Source organism: Aptenodytes patagonicus, chromosome 12 (assembly GCF_965638725.1).
Source record: "Aptenodytes patagonicus chromosome 12, bAptPat1.pri.cur, whole genome shotgun sequence".
Classification (NCBI taxonomy): Eukaryota; Metazoa; Chordata; class Aves; order Sphenisciformes; family Spheniscidae; genus Aptenodytes; species Aptenodytes patagonicus.
In genome coordinates this window covers 8,090,528-8,112,596 of record NC_134960.1, presented here as the reverse complement: position 1 = coordinate 8,112,596, position 22,069 = coordinate 8,090,528, and the positions used below count along the sequence as shown (strand labels likewise).

At 43.0% G+C, this 22,069-nt stretch overlaps 1 protein-coding gene across 3 annotated transcripts in view; it reads right to left on the bottom strand.

The window, feature by feature from the left end:
• The window catches only part of GRIA1 (glutamate ionotropic receptor AMPA type subunit 1), a 139,768-nt gene that overhangs the window by 43,690 nt on the left and 74,009 nt on the right, over positions 1-22,069 (bottom strand). For all 3 annotated transcript variants that reach the window (XM_076350031.1, XM_076350030.1, XM_076350032.1), the window contains exons 6-11: positions 11,394-11,555; positions 10,094-10,261; positions 6,336-6,440; positions 4,146-4,256; positions 2,967-3,173; positions 1,493-1,863 (exon numbers count right to left, since the gene is read on the bottom strand). In XM_076350031.1, the coding sequence (XP_076206146.1) occupies positions 1,493-1,863; positions 2,967-3,173; positions 4,146-4,256; positions 6,336-6,440; positions 10,094-10,261; positions 11,394-11,555 (1,124 nt within the window). The remainder of the gene's footprint in view (positions 1-1,492; positions 1,864-2,966; positions 3,174-4,145; positions 4,257-6,335; positions 6,441-10,093; positions 10,262-11,393; positions 11,556-22,069) is intronic.

Genomic DNA, 22,069 nt, shown 5'->3' with positions numbered 1-22,069 from the left:
ACTTCAGCTGTCACCATGGCATGTAAATGCAGAAAATGCATATACTGCCTGTAAATTCATTCTCGTGACTGGCAGTACCTCTGGTTTGAGTCAAACCTGTCAAAAAATGTTCTTAGCCTAAACTGGGACAAGCAACTTTCCTGGTCCAATGAGCTTGCATGTAAAACCCAGGTGTGTATGAGCAGTGCAGACACGTTGTGCCTCTTGGAGCTGTGGAGAGGGTGAATGACAGCAGTGTCCTGCCGTGTCTCGTGGCTTTGGTGCTTGACCTGTCCACATGCTCTCCAACCAACTAACCAACCAGCCTCCAATGAACATCCAGAGCAGACCTCTTGGGAATGATGGGTACATATGATCCACATCCCAAGCCACAGCTCATTAACCATTTTTCAGCCTCACAAACCTAAGTACCTCTGCCCTGGACACAGAACACTGGAGGTGTCAAAAACCTCATCCCTGGCTCACCTGTGGTCCTGCCTCAGGTGAATATACACATACCACAAGAAAGATCCCTCAGCTATTACAGACATTACTTATTGGACATACAACTTGTGCAAATAAATAAGAAAATCTATCAGAGTCATGCTTCAAGCTATTTAGTTCCTATGCTTTTAATTCTTCTTTTATTTTTGAATGCCTTTGTATGAACAAGGCGTTGAGAAGATATGTGTATCATGGGCTCCTGCAGTAGGCAAAATCTCTGTCATAAGACTTGCGGGAATACAGCTCTCAAAAATGGAGGAGGTATTCCCAGATATTATTTAAAAATAAGTCTCTGCTTGTGTCTCTATCACAGGTTTACATCTTCTGCATTTCATGCAGTTTTTCAGCCACCTTATATTGTGCTAGCTTTTCCAAGAAAAATTATCTAAAAGTAATCACAAGAGTCATTAATTTATACAGAGAATAAATGTCTCTACCAAAAGTCCCTTTAGGAACCCTTTGGACTTTGGGTCCTACTGAACTTTCAGACAGCAGAACTATTGACTGAAATGGGAACCAGAAGGAAAACTTGGTACTTCTCTAACCTTTCTAAATGCCAATAATACTTAAAGCCACTCAGCGTGCTCCACAATCTTTGGCACAGACCATATAACCTTTCACTGGGCAACTACTGTATTATTTCTCCTTACTTTACTGGAATTTTATAGCTTCCTTGTAATGCTAGAATGACCTTTTTTCTAACCGCAACAAAAAAAATGACTGACAAAAATTGATTGCAAATGTGTGGCTTCAGAACATCTTGTTTGCATTTCTGTAAATTCCCTCAAAAGAACTCCCCAGCATAAATTCAGAATGGTATTTTTATGGTCCCAAGTTCATGGGTGTGAGATCTGTGAACCCTTGGATCCTTTCTGAATCCGTAACTGATTCAGAGAACTGCACTATGGTTCAGGAAGGAAGGTCAAAGAAGAACCTGTTCAGCTCCAAAGCATGCAGAAAGATTAAATCACATGAACTGGAAAAAGGTTCATTGGGGAAGGCGACCCACCTTGGAGAAATATCACATCCTTGCTGCATGAAAGCTCCCAGGGAGAACCAGAGACTGTTGAATATCCCAAACTCATTCGTCTGGTCATTGGCTGGCTGGTCTCGTCCTTCTTCAAATTCCTCAGTGTGCCACTCGTAAGGGCTGAAGCGACTCACCAGGAAGAGGACAACGCTCACTCCAATGTAGGCAAAAACAATGCACATCCATATCTCGTAAGCCAAAGGATCCAGAAAGGAAAAAACTCCTGGTTTGGACTTCTGAGGTTTTTTTATCATGATAGATATACCTAAACTCATGAACGGTTTGGAAAAGTCTATAACTTCTTCTCGAACCAGAGTGATGGTTAATGGTGCCACAGCCACATCCGCCCTCTGAAAAGGAGAGACAGAAAAGAGATTTGCATTCTGGGGATAAAATACATCTACTAACTCCAGCTTTTGTTCCTTTGATCTCTGTTTACCCCTGCTATCTCAGAAGAAATCAGACAAAACCAATTGCAAGAGAAATGTTAAAAAGGAGCAGCCCATAATATTGGTGGGTTATTTCCATTTTATCACTGCTGATTACCAGTTCTGTTTTGAAATCACAGCGTTTTCTTTTTGCAGCCACCTAGCTCTTCTTGTCTGATGCAGATGATTTTTGCTAAAAGAGCTTTATCATCCAGACATCAAAAGAGGCAAGGAAAGGCCAATTGCCTGAAAAAGGATGCCAGGATGTTTACTTCCATCAGGAACTGTTTTTTGATTGTATAACTGATGCAGGAGAAGAGGAAAAATGTCCCAGTGACACTGATGTGCACTTTCCACTTATTTTACAATCCGTCTTGAAAATGGAAAGGGAAATGCATTGAAACGGCTGTCGGCATATACCGTAGAGCTACCAGCAGGAGACAGATCATCCCTCACTCCAACAGGGCACTGATGGTCCCTACACTAATTTCCCCTTTCCCTACAAGGGAAAATTAGACCCCTCTGACTTAAAACACCACAGAAGGCAAACTACCAGAGTGAACCAGGTTTAGAAGTCTAGGGTGCAGGTGTATATCTGAGATAATGGAAATGAGTGGCTAGACAGAAAATGGCCTAGTCCTACCTACTGTTCACCAGTCATATGCTAAGTGTTTGAAATCTTATCCTTCTCTCATCCTGCCATTATCACGCAAATATAAAAGAGTAAAATTTGGAGATTCTACCCATGAGAAAGTTTGACCTTTCAATACTTGTTCTTCCGAAAATGGAAACAAAAAGAATCTTGGAACTGTTGAAAGGAAACATTTTAACATTTCCATAGGCACAAAATGTGCTGTCCCTCCCTAAATGAAAATGTTTTACTTGGGCTGATTATTTGCATTATCAGAGCTGCAGTCCTCAAGACAGCTCAGGCTGACAGAAGGCAGGGCTCCTTTTTACTCTAGGGCTTGAATGTGTTCTCAAGTACCAAGAGCTAAAGACAATGGACGAGGTTGGAAACTCACCCCATAAACAAGTTCTCCCACCATGCCATTCCATGTTTTGGTGTCGGGGTCCCGGGCTCCGTACTTCCCATCTCTGACAATCTCCAGCCTGTAGTGGTAGCCAACATGCTTCGCGATCTCAGCAGCGAGCTCCACACAGTAGCCTTCATACCTCTCATTGCCTTCAAACTGGTTGGCATTCTTCTTGAGCATCACATATGGGTCTTCCTGGCACAGAGAAGACCAATATTGAGCCACGTTCCACATTTCTAGAGATGCACATCAGGGGCTCAGGCTAGAGCCCAGTGTGTAGCTTCTGGTCCCCTTGCAAAGCTCTAGCTTTGTGCTCCTGTACCAAAGGGCACAGACAACACACAATGGGCTTATTTAAGAAGGTATGAAGTGTGATTTTTATTGTGGCATTTTCTGTTTATTCATGCAGAATCTATGTGCAGCTTTTGCAGTGATGGACCTGAGGGGAATGGAGTAGCTGAGGGGTTTTGGGTAACAAACCTTTCAGTGCAGTTCTGCAAGGGATATTTAGTGCATCTGAGCTCTGAATTTTTAAAGACATGTCTGCCTATGTGGGCACAGACAGAATCAAATCTGCTGGACAGGAGAGAGCCCTAAAGATGTTTAACTCAGTTTGGGTATTGTGTCTTCTCTGTAGACTCACAGTAAGCGTTCAACAAACAAGTTAGTAAAATTTCATGTTTCTGCAGGGTAAGCATATACAATGACACAATACATGATACTATACATTATGGGGTACTTATTATTCCTTCATGATTATAGTGGAGATTTGTTTTTAAAGCTATGATTCAGCCTTTCTGCACAATACAGCTTATTATTCCCAGAATTACAGCCCCCATTCTGTGGGCTAAATACAAAGCACAGGTATAATGTTCCTAATTTACCTATGCTGATGCCTCTACTATCTTGTCATAATCTTTTGTCTTTTCTACACTTAAGCATGAGAGCTCTTTAATACCTATTTAATTAGCCACGACAATTTTCAGATACCTTTATGGACCCGGCATGAAACAGTAAGTGCTGTTATTATTATTATTATTATTATTATTATTATTGTTATGGCTATTATAAAAATGATATAGTACAAAGGAGGGCACATGAGGGGGAAGAGGGAGTCTGCACATCAGGGAGATGGGGGAGAGCTGGGATAGAAGTCACAGCACTTACTAGGATAGTTGTGACTATGTAAGTCCTGTTCTGGAGGCTTGTAGACTCATTGCCGCTTTGAGTATCTATGGCTGCTGGAACCAGCTTCTCATCTTCATTCCAATAACCAATCTGCCAAATACAAACCCAGGATATCTCTTTGATATCTCTTTGTAATATTAACCAAGATACGGTAACAGGGTCATCCAAGCAGGGTCAGGTCTCTCTGTATGTTCATACCCAACCAAAGATCTCCTCTCCTGATTATTGATGTCTTTTGCTGGGGGGGACCAGGCACTGCTAATTATTCTGCTACAGTAGCAGAGTGCTTGTATGCACATAAAAACAATTGGCACGCAGTACTGGGGGATTATTGCAATTCCCTGCCCCATCCCTACTCCAAGAGTTCACATTTCCCCTGTGGGACTTCTGAATATTTTTCTAATGGTAAGCATGCCTGCTGCATGTCCAGGTGCTACAGGGTGATAAAATGCTATCCTGAAGCTGAAAGCCTTCATGAACATAGGGCTGACTCTTAGGACATCCTGAGACAACAAGACAAAAAATCAAGTGAGAAAAAAAAACCCAAACCTAGCCAGTGTCAAAAAGTTTGGGGGTATGAATAAACTGAACAGTTGTAATGGGAAGAACTCTCATGTTAAGCTGTGCTGATCTATCACTGCTTGCTGGTAAAGCAGAGTGTCACTGAATGTCACTAGGAAGATCATTGTTGAGGTTATCCACTTTGAGGGCTTGATTTTATAAGAGGTTTTCCATCACCTCATGCAAGTATGCAGTTGCCTGAGCTCTGATCATGTGAAAGGAATTTCTTATCACAGTAAATGGGACAGGGTGTTAACACAGGGCACGACCAGGAGCCTGCTGATGGCAGATCAGAGATCATAACAGCTCAGGAGAAAAAATCTACACAGGCTTCTCACCTCTTTTCATTGCACAGACAAAAAGAAAGGAGAGTGAGGAAAGAGCTTCCAAAGCTCTGCCCTAGGGCAACATAAATGGAGACACATATGGTTTGTTTTGCACCTCTAACCTGGCAGATCTAAGAAACAATATGCATTGTGGCAGAGATGGACATGTCTTCCAAACAAATATTATTTCTGTCAGTAAATACACAGCAAAATCAAGACATTTAGCCATTCTGTTTCTTCTCCTCTAGACGCTCTCCAGATTGCCAACTTCTTGAAGTTCAGAGCCCCAAACTGGACATAATACTGCATTTGTCCTCTTACAAATACCACGCAGAGGAGGAAGACCACTTTGTATGTCTTCAAAATGACACCTTTTTTATTTCTTAATGAGAAATTTGCCTTTTTTCGCTTGGCTGTGGTGGGCTTTGATCTCACATTGGCTGCTCTCAGGTGTAAGCATGAACTACGGTGGTAGGGGCTGTAAATGTGCAACTTTCACTATTTGCAGTTTTTCTTAGTTTCAAACAAGTATTTTATTTTTCAGGGGATTGAGGGGGTGCAGAGGGATTCCAGTGAATGCCCCATTCCAAAATATTTAGTAGCTCTCCTTTATAGACACAAAAACTGAGTTATTCTTTGTTCTTCAAATAGGTAGTATCTAAGTGGGACATAAGCACATGGAGTCAGATTTTCAAAAGGATTAGTGTTTCAAGGGCTCGGCATCCCTGAACAAGGCCAGATTTTTCAAAGTGCCTGGGATATAGAAAGGGATCAAGACTCCAGAACAGCACAAATGTATGTGTAGCTCTCAGGACATGGTTAGTGGCAAAGCTCTTGACACTTCAAGGAGAGCAGAATTAGGTCAACGTAAAAGGTTAACCTATACTGGTTAGGGCAGACAGCTTCTGCCTGGCTCTGCCTTGGAAAAGAAATGTGGGAGAGCAAAAAAGAGACAGTTGTGTAGCTGAGCCTGAGCCAATGTGCCCTGCCAATAGCAAGGCTGAGCTGGACAAGCTTTTACTATCCTGGAAATCCCTGCCCCACAGCTGAGATGCCCTTGTTGCTCTTGATAACCCCTTCTATATGTTGAATTTTTTTTAGTAATATACCATCAGTTCTCCCTAGTGCTTTGCTTTGCTTATGCAGAGAGCTGGGAATGCACTCGTGGTGACTCCACATGCAAGCTTTCATGAACAGAAATGTCTGTTGAGACCTAACCACACTGTAACTCGAACACCAGGCTGGTGCCTGACACAGGATCTCAGGTTGCTCTCTACTTTACCTTTCTGATCCCATCATGTTTCATCTCAATCACATGGAGGGTGTAGTTTGTCCTCCGTCCCTTCTCATTAAACTGAACGTTGCCAGACAATCCTTCAAAACGGACCTTAAAGACATAAATATCAATGAGGAGAGCAAACTGGTCAGCATCTCACGCAGTGGTGATTCGGCAGCAGTAAGAGGCGAGGGGAAGAAGGATGGAGAGTGCAGTCATGTCTCTCAGATCCATGCAGGGGAGACAGGACATCTGTCTGACACTGGGCTTTCACTTAGGTTCACTCTCTACAGCATGCCTGGTTGTGTGCACAGCCATTCTCTTAACTCACCCTTTCTTTTCAAAACCCTTTCCCTTAAAACTTAGTGGTCTATTACTGAGCTCAGCAATGCATAAGAGCTAGATCATATGTGTGAGCCCATCACCTCTTGGGATGTGACAGTGAGCTAAATTAGCTCTGAACTCCTTGGGTTTTGTGGTTTTTTGTATTTTCTAAATCTGACCTGGAGTCAGGATTTGGTAAAGGATTTGTCAGTTCAAATCAGGAACTGTATTTGGAGGAAATATGAAACCGTGGCCACAGTTCCCAGCTGCCGTCTTTCAATAGAGAGGAGTCTATCAGTTAACAATCAAAATTAATTACCTCTGCACCAGCCTAATAAAACTTGACAATTTAGTATTGTAAATGAAATTTGCATAGGAAACTTTGAATCATAAACCTCTGCTGATAACACTGCTGAGCTGAAGAGCATTGCTCACATCCCATCCCACTTCCTGAACTTCTCCTCTCAGCATGGCCATTTGACTTGCTGCAAAAGTGCCCAACCTGACGTGGAGAAGGGCTTCTGACTGGAGTCACTTACAGTGTATGGGGACCAGGCAGTGGGGACCAGGAACATGGGAAAAGGAATGTAAATTTGGGTCTCTATAGAGACCACCTGGAGAAGTGCTCATGCCACCGGATTGGGAATTGAAGGTTTGTTCTCAGCTTTTCCACTTGCTTTGGACAAATCTATTGTCCCTGCAACTGAAGTCTCCCCACATGCAAAATAGGAACAGGTATTTAGCAGCCTTTTTAAGTACTCTGAGATCCTTAGAATAAAGACCCATGGTGAAGAAATGAGGATATATCATTATGGAGGAAATCTGTTGCTAATCTGCTTAAACTGTGTTTGTTTTCCAGCTATTATCGCAAAGGTTTGTCATGAAAATAAACATCTGCCAGTATTTTCTGAAGCTCCTTCAAGTCAAGAGGTATTCCTGGTGACATCTGGAGAAACATGCTTTTCCCTTCTCACAAAACACAACATGCCCATAAAAGGTAGATGCACTAGCGAAGCACCATTGTCTTAAGCACTCACGTGCCCGCATTTTCATTGCCCCTTTGGTTTTCTTTTCAGGTCCTGACTGATTCCGAAGCTCAGGTCATGGGTGCTCGTGCTTTGTAGCTTTATATGCACTAAAAGGCAGGTGTACAGCATCAATTTCATCTATCTGAATTAATGAAATCTTAATCCTGTGATACCTGTGTGGCACTGAAATGGCAAAAGGGGTCTCTCCCATCCATCCTGGAGGCTGCAGCACAACTTTTCCATCATTTGCCATCCTCTGAGACCCCCAGAATCACTACAAAATATAGCGAGGACTGATTTCAACAGTGCTAAGCACCAGTAAAGTCAACTGGAGACATGGAACATTTAAGCGCATTTGTGTATAAGACACAGGCATGTGGTTCTTTGCTGGGAGAGCTGGAGGATAAGGATGCCATTGTGGCCTTCTGGTTTACAGGGTTAGTCAGCAGTTAGCGATTAGCTAACTGCTTACTAGATGTGGTAACCAAATAATGTTAACAAAAAAAATCTGTCAAAAACTATCATAATTTTTTCAAAGTACAAATGAAACATCAGTGTATTCGTTTAAAGCAATATTTTGTGAGAATTTTCCTGGAAAAAAAAAGTAATTCTCTTTAATAAAAGCATACATTTTGCTGAAATATGTTAGATTTCGGTTTTTGAAAAATTGCAGCATGTTTCAAATTGCTTTTCAGCTTTACTCCTGCCATCCATGACTCCTTCCCACACTAAACAGAAATAAGGCAATTCAGGAGCTTATTCCAGACATTTGAGTAGAAGTAAGTAGAGAAACTTTTTGCTTTTAAACAGCTTATAAAATTTTAGGTATTAGCAAATGGGAGGTGAAGAGAAAGCACACTGTGAATAGCTGCAAGAATTGCCCTAATTGTGAGTCTTTACAGAAAGGATAACTCAAACCTTCAATATAATCATAAGTTCTTCTATTTCCATCTGCCTCTTTCTTGCTACAATACTAAATGCTGCATCATTATTAAATTCATAGTTAAATTTCTCTAGGAAGCTTCTTCCACTGCATGTTTCAGAGCCTTTTATTTTGACCATCACAACTGAACTGGTCAAACCTTTTGAAAATTACAATTTTTCAATGGTAAAGGAATAACTTTTGCAAATAGGTCTTCATGTTCTTTGCCCAAAATCACTACAGTTGAAAAATTAAGAGTTTTGAAATTGTTTTAATGAAGAGATGAGGAAACTTCAGAGGAGATTTTCCAACACACACACAAAATTGTATTTTCTAGCTGTCTAATTTTGATATCCTATTCTCATAAATTCAATAAAGGAAAATGCTTGAGAACCCATTGCTCATCAGAAGACTTCCAAGTATTTCATGTTTATTAGGTAACCGATCTCCCTAATGCATCAAAGAGGCTGATTTTATTATAAGGGTTTGGAGAAGCTATGACAGTGATTTGCCCAAGGTCATACAGAAAGTCAATGACAGGCTTGGGAACAAATTGCATCCAAGCAATAAAATCAAATCAGATGCAAGATTTGGTTTTAAAGGAAGTGTTCTTTACCAGTAAGCCAAAACCAAATCAAAACAAAATACTTGGTGAAATCTACATATGATGCAAATTAACAAAATTAATTTTGTTCTTCTTGCCACCTTCACCGTTGAGGAAAGAAGATGGGATAAGCTATATTTGGATAACACTGAACTAGCAGTATTTGCAAGGAATCCATCTATTTTTGTCTGAAAAAAAATGCTAGAAATGAGTATCATTCTTGAAATTTAATGAAGTTTTGAAATGTTCTACCTTTCTAAGTCTTTGGTAAGAGTGTATTGTTTATCTCTTGCTGTAATTTTCATGTAGTTATTTTGTTTATTCAAAACCCTAAATTTTTATGCAGGATGAAAAAGCAAGATTATCAGATTTAAGGAATAAACTATCTAAATGGCTATTATTAAGACTTTTACAAATCCTCACAGTATGAAACAAGCTATAATCTGGGCTCTGAGAACATTCTGATGACAGCCAACTCATAAGGCAAAATTCACATGGTTTCAAACTTCATTAGCATTCTGGAACTGAAGTTGAGTTCACAGAGACTTGAAGGAGCTGCAAAAAATATGGTCTGAGCAGGTCTCTCTCTTGGGAAGGGGAAGATAAAAATAGGGACCCATGAATTTATGGGATAATATTTTGGCTTTTCCATCCCAGAACTTCAACAGAAATTAGAGAAGGCAAGGACACATCGGATGGTACCAGGAGAAGCAGTTTGCTGGATGCACCCCTGAATTCTTTAGGAGACCTGGCTGGAATCTGGAAGGATCAGTTCCTCATCCCAAGTGATTTGTTTGAGTGTTTCTGCTGCTAATCGCCCCTCTTCCCCCACCCACAGGCTACATTCAGCCATTCCTGCAGTGCACATGTTGGCTGGGTTTCAAACCTGCTGCAGCGCTCTCTGGATGTCGATGCCTTGTCCCCAGGGCACGGCTGGGTTGGCAAGGCAGTCCCCAGCGTTGCCACGACGGGAGATGTCGATCCGCTGCCTCCGCAGGTTCTGAAACGCCTCGGCCATCACCCGGACCCCGTCGTACGTTAGGGCTGATGTGTACTAGAAAGAGAAGAGGAGTTGTACGTTGCCTGTTAGGGTGAGCTGACCTCGGGCGTGCTACGCTGGTTTGCCTCACAGCAACTTTTCAGATGATTTGTCCTGTTTTCATCCTTCCGTCCTTGAAGTTCAACAGCCTCTTGCTCCCTGTAATCACTACTGTCCTGTTGACTCATGAAAGTTGGTGCCTTCTCTCCCAGAGGATGGGAGAGTGAAGGAGAAGCTCCTGATGCGGATTCAGATTGCACTCCCTGAAGAGGACACAGCCTTAAAAGCCATTCACCTGATACCCAAGTCTTTGTGTTTAATTAGGATCACTGACCTGAACTTTTAAGGAATACATTATACAGTGTAAATGTGAGATACACGAAATCAAGCAACAAGTGACTCTTCCTGGTCACAGATGGAGACCAGGAAACTCTACTTCAATGTGCAAAAATTCTGCAAAAGATGAGTTTATTCAAGCAGAAACTTATACAGAAACCAGTGTAAAAATCTTGACATGGATGGTAACAATTACAGTTAATTCCTTTTCCTATGATCACCTACTGATTTATTTGTTTGCAACTTTCTTAAACTAATACTTCCAAAGTTGACATTTCTATTGCTGAGTGTTTGTCACAAGTGTATTTTTTTTCAAATGTCAGATAGAAAAAACCCAACCTCCCCCCTCCGCCCCGTCCTTGACAGCTTCAGAGTCTTCTGACTGTGTTAGGAATTAAAATGTATTTCCCCTCTGTTGTATGCACTGATTTGAAATGCTCAGAAAGAACATCTGGAAAGACTTTATTATCACTGGATATGTAATAAACAAGTCAAAGGTTAAGGAGTTAATGAGGCTTTTTCTTTTTCATATACTGACCATTAAAAGATGTTTAATCCTTAGCTTTGAGGAGGGTAAAAACCGGGAGACTGCGTGAATATGCTAACTTGTGTATTTCTTAGCAGGCAGCAACTACTGCCTAGTAAAATTTAGACAATGTTGAGGCACCTGGAACAGTTAATGTGCATAATTATATTAAGTGACAGGTTTTCAGAGCGAGATTAAAGAGCTCTGTGTGATCACAAAGAGGTGAGCATAACTTGAACTGAACCAGATGGACCCTAAATTAAATGGTTTTTTTATACCACTTGCCTTTGGCCTCTTCCAGTCCACACGAGGATGCTCCCTGGCATCATTATTCCTCCACTGCTGCATGATCCTGGCGGGAACAGCATCTGTGTAATTCACCAGCTGGAAGCCAGTTACGTTGGCTCCGCTCTCCTTGAATTTGGTCAGGTCAATATCCATGAATCCCTAGTACAGGAGAGAAACAGAAGCAGCTCATCAGAGGAACACAACTCTGGGTGGATAAGAGGAATCTTGCCTATCTATGCATATGACAGCCAGCTTTGGAAAAATCTCTTCCCTCTGCAAGGTAAGGTCCAACCCAAGAGAGGCACCACTTCACCGACCACATGGTGACCTTGCCTTTCTCACAGGCTCTGAGCTGGACATATCCTGCAATTTCCACCCAGGGAGACAAATAGTCATACTAATAACAGCTCATTTGCAAGAAAGCTAGCAGAATAATGGAAAAATATATTCTGAATAACGCTTGGATGAAAACAAAAAAATTCTCAAAATGTATTAGAAAGAATTATTCACCCAGCTCTAACTTTTATGCACTCAGTCACCAATGGAGATGCTACTTCTTTTCAAGTCACAGTTTGTAGGGAAAAACAAATCTTGAACAATGAACTTTCAGCAGATCAAGAAGTAAGTGGTCAGTCAGTCTGCCAAAGGAACCTGTCTGTTAGAAAAGACAGGTTATAGGACTTACTAATTTGGGAGAAAAAAGGGTACTTTTTTGAACTTCAGATTACTAATGAAACACATTTCTTTCATTTCCTTATTGTTCTTCCCTACCTCTTGCCCACTGCATGTGATGAGCACAAGTGCGCAAATACACACATGTATCAGGGTGGCATTGTAGAATTAGTCACTCCCGTTGAGTCAGAGGCAAAAAATAATTAAAGATGCACTGCAAGCAATATGGAGAAGAGGTCGTTTTTTGGTCTCACAGCTTTGATCCTATCTCTTCAGCACTGCTGTTATGCAAAACTGTTTGCTGTGTTTCCTTGCACAAAGCAGGTGCTTGAACAGAGACTCTGCCCTCCTGCTTGGGCTGCCGTGCGTGGGACAGGCTGAGGTTTGGTGCTTTTTCTTTTGGAATACAAGCACAAGAGATGCAGCCAATTATTTTCCCTAGTACCATTAGCAACCATAATGCATGAGGGAAAATGAACGAGGGGACTATGCACAGTGCAATCCCTTGAGCAATACAAGAGCTTGTTTGAGCTCTGCTTTCCCTCTGCCTTCCACCACACGCTGCTGGTGTATGTTCTCTGCAGGCACCTTCTCAGCCTACGACTGGGTTTCTCTCCCCTGCCTGCTCTCAAACATATGATGATGGTATGAGTTAAAAAAACCAAGTCACATTATTCCCACAAGACACCGGTCAGGTTCCCAAAATGGTGCTCTCTGTGCATAGGCTGGAGGAGCTAATTAGCTTATTAACTTCCAAAGTCAGGATCAAGAGTTAGATGGAAACCTGTTTTGGGAGCAGACAGCTTGCAAGGAAAAGACTAAATTGCTCTCTGACATCAGCATCAGACTGAGGGAGCCATAAGTGATTCAAAAACGTCTTTAAAGTCTTTCACTCTTTTTCTTCTGGCTTTTTGTGAGCAATTTGGCATCCACTTAGAAGGCTGAGGATTGGATATAGGTGTACAGATGCTCTAAATAGATGATTTGTTTTGCTTCAAAGTGCAGTGATTTAGGTTTTTAAAAAAAGTGATATTTTGTGTGTATGTATTCCTCAGAACGCTGGTTAAACCCACATCAATCTTGTTTGTAATTGCCAGCGTAGGGGTTTCAGAAAGCCAGAGCTGTGATTAATGAATAGGAAATGCAGCAGGATAATTGTCCCTGACATCTTAATGCATTTCAGGCCAAGCGTTTTTTGACACACAGAGCTCCTAAGGTTCGGTAAAAGGGACTTCACAGGTTGCCAACTGGTTATTCATGGCTAGGACCAAATTACACTGACATTTTGCTCCTGGGAGGTACTCAGGGGAAAAAGATCTGTCAAAAGAAACTACCACACAGCAAGTTGAAGTTTGTGCCACCAGCTCCTCCTTGGAAGGCCTACAAAGGCAAGAAGAAAAGTCCAAATTCACAACAGAGTATGAGTAAGATGTCTGGTGTCTTTAGCCCCCTCAACAAGCAGATTTAAATAGGAAAAGTAAAAAAAAAATTATGACACCAGTGAGGAGACAACAGCGGCTGAAAACACTTTCACTGTTTTCCCCAAACCGTTCCGAAACTGAGGCAAGTATTCAACAATATTCATTGGGATTCATCTTACATAAAATTTTAAAATAACCTGAATAGACAAAAGGAATTATTTCTTCCTGAAGATTGTACTAATTTTTCCCCACTGATTTTTGACACAATTCAGGTTCTTTAAAAAGTATGGAGACCTCTGAAGATTTTCCAACTGTTTAAGGCAGTTGGGACCACTGAGGACATCATTAACCCTGAATATGTCTTTGCATTTGTTATTTATCAACTGCTGAAATAATTGTTTTCACCTGTTATCCCTCCTCCACATGCCCCAGTACAAGGTCAGTACAGGAACAGTCCTTATTACAAAGGCATTTTAATCACTGCACCACTGAAATCTGCTCAGAGCAGGTCTGGGTGACATGACAGCCAATGAACTGGGAATACCAGAGGTCAGGTATTTTAGAAAATAATTCCCAGAAGAGGTGAATTCTTGCTGGTTAACATATAAAAAAGAATATATCAAATGTTATGCAAACTGTCTCTTGAAAATGCTTCTATTGACAAAGTGGCATCAGGAATTAAATACGCTTATCTGTCTTTCTGGCATATCAGTCAGTGCTTGTAGGAAACAGGAGAACAGGAGAATTAGAACACTTGCAAGTAAAGAAGTCTTCTATCATCTGTCACCTTGTACTAGCTATAGACACATGTTGCAAAAAAGGGACCTTTTATTTCGTTTTCAATTGGCCAGATTTGGAAAACAGAATATATTTTTTTTAAAAAAATGACTAAGGAAAGATTGCAACCCACTACTGAGGGGCAGCAGACATGCTTTTGCAGCAATATGTTTAGTATCAGCCAGTTTGGGAAAGAACCAGCACAGACATGCTTCCCTTTGCCATCCAATCAAGTACAGCAAGAAGTGAACAGTGCTGGAACAATGTACTCCATGGGACCTCTACAGTCCCTACAAGCACTGACCTCTATCATCGCATGGAGTGGTCAAACGGTTTCGAAACCGTTTCAAAAATTTGCCAATGAACACTGGAAAAAGCTTGCTTTGCAGCCACGTCTGGAGCACAGTGGGCTGTTCAGGGAAACGAGCTGAGCCCCTGGAATTTGGTGGTATGTGACCATCTTCAGGCTCTTTAGACTTGAACCATTTGGGACATATCTGTTGGACATGCAGGTATCTGGCTTCACCTCCCTACGCAGCACTGCCAGTCCCCCGGGGAGGAAGAGGAGGAATACAGGAACTCATGCTCCAGCCCAGGCACTGTGCCAGCACCCCTGGCAAAGCAGGCATAGCGGGACCCAGAGGCAACACGGAGCTCCCCAGAGCCCCAGATAGGGTCAGTGCCTAGGACGTAGGTACTCTGGGGGAGACAACACTTCTGCAGGTGCAGTTCTCTCTGGGAACCATCAAAACCGGGCTGGAAGGGACACTGCATCAGCCAGCCCACCCCCTGCCCTACAGCAGGATTAGCTGTCCCTTTGATTTAAATTCACTTTGCAAAATCATCTCAGCAAACCAGAGAATACGGCCTCCTGCCTTGCGTATGCCTGGAAAATGCCTGGCTTTCTCTGAACACCATTGAATTAGCAGGCTGACAATAAACCACGGAAATGGACCCATCCACGCTGATGGGCTGAGCCAGCCTCCCTCCTCCACGGCTGCTCTGACTCACAGCATCTGCAGCGCACAGTTCCAGCAACAGCCAGGCTCAGTTCAAAGGAGGAAACTTGCTCTTTAGCCCATATCATGGACTGTTCTCTCCGCATTAATGAACCTCACAAAGCGATTACATGCAGAAGTCCTGCTGCTAGTAAATAATATGGGCAGCTGTTACAGACCTTCATGCCTTCAAATAGAAAACAGAACAGTACTGGGAAGGGTTTTTTCCCCATTGTGTTTTCCTTGCTGCATCTGTTCTTTATGCTGTTCTTAAACTGAAAATATTTTTCAGCCAAAGGTTGTTTTACTGTCCCATTCGCTGCCTTGGTTGCTGGGAGAGGTGTCAGCAAGTCACACATTCATATTCCTCTCCACTCCTGTGGGCTCAATCATCAAAGGAAATGCATAATGCAGGAAGACTGATGACTTGAAATGGGCCTTATGAATCCACCTTGATTAACTGGTCTACGAAGGATCTGCCTTGAAAAGAAAGTCCCCCAGAAATGAGCCAGCTCCTTATTTATACCCTGAACACCATGAGGAGCCAAGACATTGTGTGGGCAGTGCAGACAGCCGTCAGATGGCGTAGGGAAAGCCTCATTCCTTTGTGCATGACCCTCCTCAAATCTGCCAGCACCACTTAGTTCCCTGCATGTCTCCTTTCACCCTCATATTTCACTGCCTCACCATCCTAAACCTCTGCCTCCTCTCCCCACACTGATGACACCAGGCAGCATTGCTCCTTCTGGGACATCATCCCAGCCTGCGGGAATGCCGCAGACAGCAGCAGCCTCCCCTCCATACCCGGATGTCGACAGGCAGCTGGTCACTGCCCCACACCTTCAAATTCTCTCTGTATTTCACTAAATTGGTATTAATTGCTGGCACTTTCCCTGCAGGGTACCTTCTGCAGTATAATCGTGCCTTTGAAGCTGCGGTAACAGGCAGTGAGGGCTGAGCTCTGGGCAGGCTGCAGCTGATCATCTCATAAACCTCCTCGCAGCCCAGCCGCAGCACAGCTTAAAATCTCCATGCCTTTGCTCTGTCTTGGTTTTTCCTGAGAGAAAGGACATTACAGAGTCTCCTTGAAGACTGCCACATTTCCAAGAAACACTGTTGTTTTCTCTCCTCCCTCTGCATCTTCTGAGCCCTCCAGATCTCCCCCTGAGACTGGCAAAGCTCATCTCTGAATGAGGAGATGGAAAATGCCCCTTTCTCTTGAATTGCCTGGAGAAGTCTTGTTGGCTGAACCTAACACAGTCCCCTCACCCCAAGAATGAGTGTTAGATTTTTTAGTCCCTTTCTGCCTGGGATGAAGAGACTGGAGTCTATTTTTTTCTTTTTTTTTTTTAGAAGTCGCACACTGAAATATTCTTTTTTAAGCAAAAAGCATTTAAGCAATTCACCCTGGAGCTTGGGTGGGTGCCACAGAAACCTGTGGCACCATTGGGAAACTGGCCCAGCTCTCTTTAGATGCTATCCATGTATGGCTTGCACTGCCAGGCTGCTTCCTGCTAGCAGACTTTATGATTATAAGAAACTTTGCAAAGCAAAACAATTGCTTCTGAATGGCTGTAAATCAGCTAAGTGAATGCAAAGTGGCTCCTGTCATTCCAAGGCAAGCCGGTGTCTTTCTGCAGGGAGCAAGAAGTTGAGTGTTTCCAGACGGAGCATCCCTAATATGCCAAATTATCTTCAAGCTTGACTTCTCCAGCGAAGCATCATTCCTCACTCCCATCACTTTGTATTAATAAGGAGGGTACATCAAAAAAGAGCCCATCTGCTCAAATCTCATTCCAGTATGCTTTTCAACAGGACAGGCCGCCTTTTCTTCTGCAGAATTATTAATATGTCAAATTTCATTGTGGCAGCAAAACATGCGAGTCCTCACTGTAACATAGAAGTAAGTAAATGAAGAAGAAAGGGAAAAGAAAGATGGGAAGAGGGAGCACCTTCAGACAGGGTGCCAGTCCTGCAGTTTGATGAGTCTGTTTATTCCTGGTCTATCGATGCAAAGCAAACCAAGTCAGGTGAGGATCCAGACTTCAAGGACATAGGGCTGGAGATGACCAGTAACTTTTTTTTGGTACAGCTCTACAGGTATAAGATTTTCTTTGTGATATTATTTGCATCAGCCTTATCCTACTGCTGCAGCACATTCTGGATATAAATGATCATACACATCTTGTTGGAAAGCTCAGTCCGGACAGAGGGACAGATGCTGTAGGTGGATGTTTGTGCTTTAGAGAGCTTTCAGAGGAGAAACTGATTTAAAGGCTTGGGAAACGTGTCGTGTGGTGACAGATGCCAGGACTTCAATTAAAGATATGATTAAGGGATGACCTGATCACAGTTTACAAGGACCAAAACATCAGTAATGGAATATTTGGTCTAGCAAACAGAAACACAAATCTGATGGAGGAAGCTGAAGCTAGGCAAGTTTCGACTAGAAAAAAGCACCGATGAAGTCACCATGAGGAAGATACTACGGATTTACACGTCACCCCTTGCCAGTGGAGCCAGAGTAATGGATTTGGAGACTGCAAATGACTGAGGAAACCTGTTAGTTTGACACCCTTTTGCTGAGATTTAAGCAAACACATTTTTCCTTCCAATGGCTGTAATATAATCTGTCAGTTACTCACCTGATGCTCAGTGATTTTTTTAAGCCACAGTAAGTCACTCATGCTTTTGAGCCCTTATTAGCTACTGCAAAAATCCTACCAAGGTTGCAGTTCATATTCACCCATGTGGGCAATTTTTGTATCAAAACCAGATTATTTTCTTTTACATGAGATGCTCTAATTCAAGCAAAAATTAATTCAGGGCACTGCTGTGTCTTTTACTATCAGTAATTCAGATGAGATAATTTTATAAGGATTTCTTCTGCTTGATAATCTTTGAATCAGGACAGAAAAGCTGTTTGGAAGTGGAATGCAGACCTCAGAAATTTCACTGATATATTATACTGTCTTCCTGTGCCTGGAAAACCAAGTTTTCTCATGAGTCTACCCGCACCAACCTCTCAGAAAGAGGAAAGGTCTAACCGGCATAATTTTAGAAACCTAAAAATAACTTAGGACATCTCTTTCCAAAATAGGAATATCATTTTTGCAAGACCAGGCATCTTGAGATCTTACCAGGGCAGGAAGCCGATGCTGTACACATCCTTTTGGAAACTCCCACAAAACAGAGTTTCCAACCAGCTAGTGATGCAAACCTGAGTATTGCGGACCTTGTTTGTCAGCAATACTTCAGGGGGCAGGAGACAGCGTTAAGAACGGAGGGTGATTAAAATAAACATGGCAGCTTTCAAGCTGATGGGAGACTGAGAACCGCAACATTTTAGCTCCAGGCAACCTGAATCAGGGGCTCGGTGCAGGCAGTGGAGTCACTGACACATGGCCAGTGCTACATATCACACTTGTGCTGTGGCAGGTACAGCTTCTTGCACTAGGCTCACAGCCAGCACGGGCACAGCAGACCCTCCCCACGCAGCCACAGCACATGCTGCAGGATGTACACGTGCTGCATCGCTTTAGGGGAGCTGATCTCTGCCTGTGCTGGGAGAACTTTGCTCCCCAGGGATGTGGACGTCCTTTTTGACAGCCAATTGGAGAGGGTATCCCTTCTTCACTGTCTGCCCCAACTGGTTGGTCTCAGGTCACCGTGCCTCAGCCCTGGTGGTGCAGAAGTTCTCCCTTCCATTTTTGTGCAGAAAAAATTAGAGGCCCATTTAAACCACATGTGAACTGAATCAAACCAGTAGATTTTGCCCGACTCCTGCACAAGCCACTCTGCTGACAAAGCTGCCGTGCTGGTAACCTCCAAAGCCACCACAACTGCTTGCAAAGTGAAACTCTGCCCATGGTCTAACTCAGCACTGACACATGCTGATATGAAATGGCACAAGAAGAAATGCTTACCTCTGCTAATCAACTCTGTTTTTATCTTTACTCTTCCCTGCTACCCCTAGCATCAGCAATCTCATACACTTACCTATTCAACTTCAAACGAGAGCATTTGCTAAAAGAACAACCTGCACTAATGTGCCAGGAAAGAAAAAAAGGCTAAAACACTGTATGTGGCAGCTGTCCTTCACACTTTTCTTTTAAAGACAGGTCACACAGATGTCACCTATTTTAAGACAAAGATTTTCCTCTGCCCAAGAGAGCTGATGTTCTCCCACTACTGACAGTAGTCAGCCTACATCCCTGGCATAGGACAAACAGATAAATGAAGCCAAGGTTATGGGGAAAAAGTCTGTAACATCAAAAGAAAGGAATCCCAGAAGTTTCTAAGCTTGCTCCTCTGATAGTATTGACTGTATTTTTTTTCCTTTGTGGTTGGTAGACTGATGCTCTCAAAGGCTGAGAACAAAAATTAGAAAAAGAAGACTCACAAAAACAAACACTTCTTAAAGTTGCAAAAACTCTTTGTGTTCCAAAAAGAAAGAGGGTGGTGGTGGCGGGGGGGGGTGAGAGAGATGATTGCAACTCCCCGGTGCTGGTACACCTGACAAATACCCAGGCTGGCAGCTGGTAAAAGCTAACTGGGGTAACTGTAATGGGTACCGGTCGAGGATCAGGTTTTCATGAGTTTGCAAAAATCATAGACAGTGCCAAATTTGCCTCAAGAACAGGCAGGGATGCTCACACGAACCCTTCCCCTGGCAGTGACGTTGGAGACAGACCTTCGTGGGATGGGCAGGGCTGAGCAGACAAGACAGATTGTGTCTTTAACAGGCATAGCAGATTCGGAGAAGGATGTTTGCCCATAGCCTAAGGTGCAGAATGGTTTCATTTTGTTTGTGAACGCAGAAATATTATTGTCTCACCTTGGCAACAGCAATTTCACTGAAAAAGAAAGCTGTTCCTGGTAGGAAATACTAGCTTTCATTTGCTGCTACTTGTCAAATTCTGCTTGGTGCTTTACTACAGCTCACCCGGCAGCAACCGCTGGGCAAACAAGCAGTGATTAATGCAAGCCAGTTCCTCTTTGTTCAGGAATTGTCTGTGACCAGACAGGGAATTCCTCTGTGTTGAAAATGGCTGATTTTTGCAGGCCTTATTCAGCCTGTGCATTGCCTTGCAAACTCACCTGCTTTGCGTTCCTGATGTAACCCCACTTTGGAGCTGCTGTAACTGGGCAGTAGTGTTCTGCTGCTTGTTTTTTTGGCTGAGTATAGCTCTGAACAAGTGTATAGCCAAAAAAAAAGAATTTCTGTGGGGTTATCCATAAATATTTCCCAACGTTTGCTTCCAGTGTGTCATTTCCATAATTGTTTCCCCATGGGAAGGGGCCCAAGAAGGTTAGGCATTGTTGCAAAAGGCAGGTATTGAAAGCTCATGTCCTTGCTCCAGCTAGTGCAGGTAACTTGGTGGCTACAAACCAGCTGAGGTCTCACGTGACTTGTGCAAGGCACAGCCTGTGCCAGCCAGGGCTGGGAGCCTTATCTTCATACAGGATGAGAGTCCTAAAATCAGGACTGCATCAGTCAACACAGGGGACAAAAAATACCTCATTTGGAAATGTTCAGGCACTTGCAGTTTTTAGTTCTTAATTTATTCTCTTATGACCCAGTACTCCAGAATGAGCCACTTCCACAAAATCGGGCTGTTTTCCAGGCATGCGGGTGTGCACATGAGGGTATATGTGTGTGTGTGGGCAACGCACGCCCTGTCATCTTAGGACTTGTCTACAGGGGAAAATGTGGGGTGTTTAAGGTCTATCCACTACGTGTATGAGTCAGTGGGAATAAATTATAGCATGTTACACCCTCTGAAGGCTCTAATCCAGCAATGAGATGTCCTCAGAAGAGGGTAAAACCTACTGTAATCTCTTGGATCAGAGCATCTGCACTACGGTTTAACCCTGGCAGATGCCAACTTCCCACATTCTGCCAATCCCTTATAACCTCCCTGGCCATCCCCGCAGAGGGAGGTTTGCCGTCCTTCTTCACTGTAATAATGGTCTCAGGAACATGGGATCTTCATGGCCTTTTTGCTGTTCTCCTTGCAGAACCGACCAGCGAGTAGCTCTCGTGTAGGTGCAACACATCACAGAAACCGATTTGGTTTCTGGTGCCTGAACCTGCCCGTGTGCATGGCAGAACCACAAAGTTTGTTCTGCCCTAGAAAGGGCCTTCTTAACCTTTTTTTTAAAATAGCTTCCCCATGTTGTCTGATTATCCCCTCCTCTTTTTTTTTTTTTTTTAATATTCTTGATGATCTTAAAGGTCTTTTCCGACCTAAATGATTCTATGATCCTGTATGTGTAGATGTGGTGCTTAGGGACATGGTCTAGTGGTGGACTTGGCAGTGCTAGGTTAACGGTTGGACTTGATGATCTTAAAGGTCTTTCCAACCTAAATGATTCTATAATTCTTGTCTCTGGAGTTTGACTCTTGCAGTGCTGGGTTTTAAGGAGCAGGAAAGACCAAAGGAAAGAGCTTGAATTCCTTTCACTACCCTACATCTCCTCCCAAATCAAAGCTGCTTGAAAAGCCCAGCTAGTAACAGTGGTTTCTGGTGGTCCCATCAGACCCTGTGGGTCCCGGGGACCCGAAGCAGCCCCCTCTGAGCCGCGCCTGGGAGGCAAAATCTCCCTGCAGAGGGGCTGGGGAAATGAAAAGCCTTTTGTTCTGAGTTAATTATTTATAATCCATGTTGGCTGAGTATGCAGCCTGTTCCAGCCAGTGCTGACCTCTCAGCATTTGTGCAAAGGCTAAGAAAACAAATTAAATATGGGAAAAGTGTGCTTTCTCAGGCTGAAGGTGGGAGAAAGTGATATCGTAAGACAAATG